The sequence below is a fragment of the Sus scrofa genome, chromosome 2 (assembly GCF_000003025.6).
Source record: "Sus scrofa isolate TJ Tabasco breed Duroc chromosome 2, Sscrofa11.1, whole genome shotgun sequence".
Taxonomy (NCBI): Eukaryota; Metazoa; Chordata; class Mammalia; order Artiodactyla; family Suidae; genus Sus; species Sus scrofa.
The window spans coordinates 44,791,003-44,799,335 of NC_010444.4; the positions used below are offsets into that span (position 1 = coordinate 44,791,003).

General features: G+C 38.0%; 1 protein-coding gene across 1 annotated transcript in view; it reads left to right on the forward strand.

The window, feature by feature from the left end:
- The window catches only part of COPB1 (coatomer protein complex subunit beta 1), a 37,992-nt gene extending 29,931 nt beyond the window's left edge, over positions 1–8,061 (forward strand). Inside the window, 6 exon segments of the mRNA NM_001172366.1 lie at positions 239–383; positions 1,900–2,019; positions 4,865–5,010; positions 5,914–6,003; positions 7,075–7,230; positions 7,720–8,061. Coding sequence (NP_001165837.1) covers positions 239–383; positions 1,900–2,019; positions 4,865–5,010; positions 5,914–6,003; positions 7,075–7,230; positions 7,720–7,779 — 717 coding nt within the window. The 3' untranslated portion in view covers positions 7,780–8,061.

The window sequence follows — 8,333 nt, forward strand, 5'->3', positions numbered from 1 at the left end:
TCTCTAAGTTTGGATAGCAGCTTCTGAGCTTAGATGCTGAGGGATTTAACTGAAAATAAATGCAAATCTATTCAGTTCCTAAGTTGGGATAATGTTTAATGCATTTGCTAAGCATATTTAACGTCTTTATAGTACTGAACTATAAAAACTGTAGGACTTCTTTAACACAGTCATTTGGCTAGGATATGTTTGGTTAAATTGTCTCAGTCATTTGATTATCTTTATTTTCATTTGACAGGTCACTCAATTGACAGGTTTCTCAGACCCTGTATATGCAGAGGCTTATGTTCACGTCAACCAGTATGATATCGTCCTGGATGTACTTGTTGTGAACCAAACCAGTGATACCTTGCAGAACTGCACGTTAGAGTTAGCTACTCTGGGTGAGGGAACTTACCGTAAAGCTATTGCTACATAGTAAATCTTTTTATAATAGATTATGAAGAGTAGTACAGAAGTTTTAGCATAAGGATTTTATTGAGCCCTTTGTGACATTTTGAATCGAGGCTTAGTTTTATTTTTTTGTCTTTTTAGGGCTGCACCTGTGGCAGATGGAAGTTTCCAGGCTAGGGGTTGAATCAGAGCTGTAGCTGCCAGCCTACACTACAGCCACGGCAACATCAGATCTGAGCCACGTCTGCGACCTACACCACAGCTCTTGGCAACGTCGGATCCTTAACCCACTGAGTGAGACCAGGGATCAAACCCATGTCCTCATGGATACTAGTCAGGTTTGTTACAGCTGAGCCACAGTGGGAACGCCTCAAGGCCTAGTTTTATATTTACTATTTAGTCTCCTTTAACCTCCAGTTTTCTTTGTTTGTTTGTTTGTTTGTTTGTTTTGTCTTTTTTTTTGCCCTTTTTCTAGGGCCACTTCCTGCGGCATATGGAGGTTCCCAGGCTAGGGGTCTAATCGTAGCTGTAGCCGCTGGCCCACGCCAGAGCCACAGCAACGCGGGATCCGAGCCGCGTCTGCGACCTACACCACAGCTCACGGCAACGCCGGATCATCAACCCACTGAGTAAGGGCAGGGAGCGAACCCGCAACCTCATGGTTCCCAGTTGGATTCGTTAACCACTGCGCCACGACGGGAACTCCAACCTCCAGTTTTCTGAACCTCTGTGATACCGACATTTTTATGTTTATATTCTTGATACTTTTAGATAGGTTTACTTAGTATTTTTGATCTAGCAAATGTCAGTTTTTCTAGATAAGAGCTATTTAAGATACAAATTTACCAAGAAGCTCAGTTAAATTTTTGCTTGCTTGGTATAGAACTGGATCTTTTCTGAGTCCATAACTAATACATACCATGTGTGGCAAAGTAATAATACATCATTATCACATTTAGCAACATGAGTTGTTTTTTTATTTTTCCTTCTTAATAAAAACACATCAGTCAAACTCTCTCTTCCATATGGCTTCAGCAAGAATTAAGGGACTTTGAGGAATCAAGGGAAAACATAATTCTGCCTTGTCTTTCTCAGCATAGCTTGAGGCGTATATGAAGAACCATGTTTCTAAGAATATAAAAGCCTTTCTTCAGCTTGTTTTATCCTTCTTTGTAGTGGAGTGTATAGTTTAAGACTTAAGCTTTTTAAGAAGTTTGTATTCATTCATTGAAATAAAATGGTGTGCCCAAAACACTCTCCCCCCAACACACACTTGAATTAAATATGGAATTATCCTGAGAAGCCTATTACCTTTTAAAAGAAAATGTGCGTATTGATGTAAATAATACTGTTAAATGATTTCTTTCTTTTGTCCTTATCTTTGAGTCATAACTCTTCTCTTGTTCCTTGTTTTGCTAGAAACTGTTGAGCTGCATACATTTTAAGGTTTTAGGATTTGAGGGGTTAATATATGTGTCTTTTTATTCATGTCTAAATTTTTTTCAGGAGATCTGAAACTTGTGGAAAAGCCATCTCCTTTGACTCTTGCTCCTCATGATTTTGCAAATATTAAAGCGAATGTCAAAGTAGCATCAACAGAAAATGGGATAATCTTTGGTAATATAGGTAAGGAATTGTTTTATAGCATGTGGTGGTCGAATGTTTTTATTAAAGAATTTCTGTAATGAGTGGCCTTGGGACATTTCTCGAGGACAGGTCCTGAATCGTCTTGAATCTGTTCATTCACTGATTCATTTATGAGGCACTTGCTATGTACTAAGTGTTGTACCATGTTCTGAATGTACAGAAATGAACCAGATAGGGTCACTGTCCTCAAGAAGCTGTTGAGCAAAAGGAGGAGATAAATAAGCAAATATATAATTACAGTACAGTGTGGTAAAGGTTAGTTTATATACTATGCTTTGGGATCATGGAGGGAAAATGCTAATAGTACAGAAGGCTTTATAAAGGAGACGGGTATGTTATCAAAGGATAACATTTGAGCTGAATCTAAAACTTTGTATATGCATTTGTTGCCAGACCACCTGGAAACTAGCTTATACAAAGGTGTTTGGTCAGTAAGCTTTTTTTTTTTTTTTTTTTTTTTCCAAGCAATTTCTGCAGTAGATATGGGGCTGCCATGGTGAGGAACAAAAGCTCTTTGTCCTCAGATAGCTTATAGTCGAGTAAGGGAAGACTGATATGTGAAATAGATAGATGCAAGTGCTGAGAAAACAGCCTGTGCTTGGTGAAGTGGAAGTCTATGAAGAGATTTGGTCAGCACTCTCAAAGAGGTGGGGAGTTGGAGGGAAAGGTAAGAAGAGGCTTTGTAGGGGAGCTGAAGGCTTTTGAAAGATTACAAAGTGGTCTCCAGATAGACAGGGATTCAGTTGGAATAAATGCAAATAGTTTGACATACCTGGAATTTAGAGGGAACTGAAAGGTGCTGGTAGAAAAGAATGAGGTTAGGAATCTTAATGGCAGCTATGTTATACTTGTCATGCTAAGGATTTTGGACTTTATCCTGGGTATAGAGGGGTGCCATTGAGGAATTGTAAGTGAGTGAGGTACGCAATCAGTTTTCTTTAGTGCTGTGACAGCACTAAAGAAAACTGATTGGAAGAGGCAGGAAGATTAACTAGTAGACTTGCAGTAGCATGGGTGAGAGATGACAGAGTTTAAAGCAACACAGAAGTGGTTGGAATGGAGGGAAGGGCTGAATATAATAGATGTTAAGGAGGAGTTCCTGTCATGGCTCAGTGGTTAACGAATCCGACTAGGAACCATGATGTTGCGGGCTCGATCCCTGAGTGTTAAGGATCCGGCGTTGCCATGAACTGTGGTGTAGGTTGCATACGTGGCTCAGATCCCATGTTGCTGTGTCTCTGGCATAGGCCAGTGGCTACAGCTCCGATTAGACCCCCTAGCCTGGGAACCTCCATATGCTGAGGGAGCGGCCCTAGAAAAGGCAAAAAAAAATAGATGTTAAGGAGATAGAGTGTCCAAGACATGGTTACTGATTGAAGCAAGAGCAGCTAGAGCAACCCTCAGGTTTCCTGTTTGAATGTGTAGGAATGTGTAGGTTTCCTGTTTGTTAATCACTAAAACAGAATATAGGAGAGAAGGACAAATTTGAGAGAGATAATAAGTTAAACTTGAGTAGGTTGAATAATAAAGTGTCTTGAGATATTGTAGGGGAGTTTGAGATGAGTCTGGAACTTGACCAAGAGGTCTGAAGTAGAGATGAATATTTGTGTAGAGACCATAGAAATGGAACAAGTCACCCCAAGTGGGAAGAGGGGAGAATCAAAGAATGAATCCAAGAGAACAGCAATATTAAAAGCTATTCAGAGTTTGTATTCAGAGCAATATTAAAGCTGGTCAGAGAAGAGGTCTGCAAAGGAAGTTTGGTTAGAGAAGTAAGGAAAAATCTTCAAGAAGTATCTGAAGCTGTGAAAGATCTAAAAGAAGAGTCCTTTGGATTTATCAGTCAGTGAATAAAACATTTCTTGTGGTATGTCTTAGGCAAAGGTGGTGGGTTCAAGACTACATAGGAGATGGAGAAATGAAGACAGTGAGTGTACACTACCCTGAATGTAGGACCTTGATTTTGGTGAGAATGAGAGAGGACAGTAGCCAGAAGAGAAGTCAAGGATGAGGGAAGAATTTTTTTTTTTTATGATGAGAGAACCTTGACCATGTTTATAAACTATAAAAAAAAAAAAGTCAATAGTGAATATGAAGGTTAAGACATAAGAGTGAAAGAGGTAATGATTTATGGAGGGAGGTCCTTCACCAAAGCAGGCATCACAGATGGCAGCAGCCTTGAAGAGAAGAGGCAGCACTTCTCTGATACAGGAGGTAACAAGGTGAGAGTTGATTGAGAGAAGGATACATTTGTTTTTAGTTATGGGGCTGAAAATTAAAGGAGCTTAATCTGGGTGACTTCAGTTTTCTCTAGAAGTAGATAAGGTGGGGGAATGTCAAAAGAAGATTGAAGGAGGAAAGGTAGGCTCCATTCAGATTATGAGTTTCTACTGTGGAAGAAACAGTTACAGAAGCAAATAATCTTCTATCATTAAGTACTATGGCTTAGCAATAATTCATCCAAAAAGTTAAACTCCTACTATGGGAACACTACTACTTGTGTATTCCTCTGCCATGCCTAGCACACTGCAGCCTCTATGTAAGTACTCACTGAATTTGAATCCTGACCTCCACCACTTACCAGTTTTATGACCTTGAGCAACTTCTTTTTGTTTCTCTGTAAGATGGAAAATAATAATGCTATAACACAGGATTGATGAGAGTATTAAACAGGTAATAATTTGTCAAACATTTAGAATAGAGCCCGGTATATAATAAGCAAAACTATTTGCTAATATCATAGTTATTATTTGGAAATATCAGAAACTTTAAATTAAACTTTGCCTTTGGTGATTGAGGATCTTTCTGTGTATGTATATTGCAGTTTATGATGTCTCTGGAGCAGCAAGCGACAGAAATTGTGTGGTCCTCAGTGATATTCACATTGACATCATGGACTATATCCAGCCTGCAACTTGCACTGATGCCGAATTCCGTCAGATGTGGGCCGAATTTGAGTGGGAAAACAAAGTTAGTCCTTGAGAGATTTCCTTGAATTCCTTATCTATCTTTTTTAGCTAGTGTTGAGGGATTCTCTGATACAGTTAATCCCACTGAAAAGTGTCACGTATGAAAAGCTCACAGTCTTTCAGTATCTGTTCATAGAAATTAGCCTTAACGGAAAATCAAGCAAGTGGTTTGGTAAGTTACTGTTGTAAAATGATGAGAGTAGTAGTTCCAGAATGAATCTGATTGTTCAGGATGTTACAAACTATATTCTTTTCCCTTGTATGTATGATTAGTAACTTATCATCGAATCCAGTGTCCAAAAGAAGCTTTGCAAAGACAGTGGCCTGCTAGGGAAGTTTGTTACTTTGAACCTTGATTTTTATTAGAAATATTTTATATACAGCATGTGGTCTTGTGTGTGTGTGTGTGTGTGTGTGTGTTTAGAGCCATGCGCATGGCATATGGAAGTTCCCAGGCTCTAGGGGTCAAATCGGAGCTGCAGCTGCTAGCATCTGCCACAGCCACAGCAACACAGGATCCAAGCCGAATCTGCCACCTACACCACAGCTCACAGCAATGCCAGATCCTTAACCCACTGAGCGAGGCCAGGGATCAAACCCACATCCTCACGGATACTAGTCGGGTTCATTACTGCTGAGCCACAGTGGAAACACCAGTATGTTGATCTTTTATGAAGTTATCTGTATCTGGAAGTTTTGATACCAACCTACAGTTTGTTGGATTTTGTAGATGTCATTTACTTTTTGTTGCCCACCCTTTCCCCTTAAATTCTTGGAAGGGAAAGTAGGCTCTGATATGACATACAAGAGATTGTTTTCTCATCCCCAAGATAGGAAACTCACAACTTTATCACCATAGGAATTATAATCATCTTGACATTTTTCTCTCTCTCCCTTTGTACAGGTGACAGTTAACACAAATATAATTGATTTGAATGACTACTTACAGCACATATTAAAGTCAACCAACATGAAATGCCTCACTCCAGAGAAGGTAAGATTTGTCTTAAACTTGGTGGAGACTAATATGGTAGATTCTTGGCTTTGTTGTATTTCCCCTAATGTATTTTGTTTTTGTTTAGCTTGAGAAAAGCAGTGTCATTCCATTCATAGAATGTATGGATCTGCTTACTGCTTTCTACTGGAGTAGGAACAGTAGTACAGTGACCCAATTGAATAGTCAGAATGGTTTTGTTTTTCTTTTTTTTTTTCTGTTTTATATTTTTGGCCACACCTGTGGCATGCAGAGGTTCTCAGGCCAGGGATCAAACCCACACCACAGTAGTGACCTGAGCCACAGCAATGACAATGATGGATCCTAGCCCACTGAGCCACCAGGGAACTTTTCAGTCTTCTCCCTTTTAGGTAAAGGCTTATTACAAAATAGTGTATGATACTGGATTAGGAAATGTGCATGACCTCTTCTGTTGGCTCTGTTTGTGAGTCAGAATATATCTGCTCAAGTGTGGAATTGTTGATATACTTTGATTTTCTACTGTTTGTGTATGAAAAAAGACTGTAAACAAAGACCAAATAATGAAGCTGAGGCCCTAAGGAATTTTTCTTTATAAAATTTCTGCTAGTGTTTTAATATTGCTTTAATCAGTAAAAGAATGCCCCCCAGAAGACAAGTAGGTTTTAGTTCATATATTGGTCTATTCAGCAAATACTGAGTCCAACAAATACTGTACGTCCGGTACTCTATCTATGAGCTGCTGGATATACAGTAATGAACAAAATAAAAAGAGTATCTTCCTTCATGAAGCTTAAGGTCTGGTATGGGAGGCAGTCATAAAACTTTAAACAACAAATATGTAAATACACATGAGGATAAATGCTACTTCTTTAAAATCAGTATACTTAAAATTATTTAGGTATAATATAGAAACAGTAAAGCTCATACTTTTTACATAATATAGTTCTGTGAGTTCTGACAAATTCATAGTCATGTAACTACCAGCACATGATTAAGTCCTGTTTTAAGTGATCATTTACCTATGCTGTTTGGTTATGCTTATGTGTAGTTCTCTAGTAGAGTGTTTAATTTATCACAAATTTCTTCCAGGCACTTTCTGGTTATTGTGGCTTTATGGCAGCCAACCTCTATGCTCGTTCCATCTTTGGAGAAGATGCACTTGCTAATGTCAGCATCGAAAAGCCAATTCAGCAGGGACCAGAGGCCCCTGTTACTGGCCACATAAGAATTCGTGCAAAGAGTCAGGTAACACTTCTTTATTTGAGATGCTCTCTTAACTAGATAAAAAGAAAAAGAATTTATGTCTCTCTTATTTCTGTATGTGGTATCGTACTAGTGTTTTGTGCATTGGAAGCATATATATTTATAATAATAATATCCTTGAATAGAAGTATAATTTTCCTTCATTAAAATGGCCCACTTTGAGGGCCTTTTGTTCTGATTTACTTGCTTAAAATCAGATTAATTCCTGTGGGGTGTTTGTGAAATGGATTCTTCAGAGATTTTCAAAATCCAAGCTGCAAATCTAGTGACTTTGTAAATATAGCACTAAAAGTACTTAATACAGTAATGTTATGGTGAGTCTATTTTGTATATCCTTGGTTTCATGGTTGATGTGGTGTCATTGAATGGGGGCTTGGTTAAAATAGAATAACCTACCGGTATAAATATAAACATAATATAAATATATTATTATGTAATAATAATTATAAATATCTTCATTCTTTCTTACAGGGAATGGCCTTAAGTCTTGGAGATAAAATCAACTTGTCTCAGAAGAAAACTAGTATATAAGAATAAACAAGTTCTTGCAGCTTTACAGTTAAGATTTAGGTATGGGCTTACTGGACTCCAACATCTTTTGTATTCTTTCATGCTTTATGTTATATAGAATCTGAGTTCATGCTGAATGCATTCCAGCCAATAATTTATAGCCTTTCCCTTAAATCAAGATTGATTTTAAAATTATAGTTGTCTTTTGTCTTAACAGTTCTGAATGCTGTCCTCAAAGTATATAATGTTTCACACATGTATCAAGACCATTTTCACAGTACAATAAACCAATCTATTCCTAAATCTTTTGTTATTTTATAAATAAATGTGTAATTACATAATTTTAGTTTTGTACCAATGGATTTCTTTTCATCAAATAACTTGAGAAAATAGACCCATTTTCATTTAGAGTATTATAAACTCTGACTAAAGTAAATATACCATTCTTGGGAGTTCCCACTGGGCTCAGTGGTAATGAACACATCTAGTATCAATGAGGATGCTGGTTTGATCCTTGGTCTCGCTCAGTGGGTTAAGGATCCAGTGTTGCCGTGGCTCGGATTTTGCATTGCTGT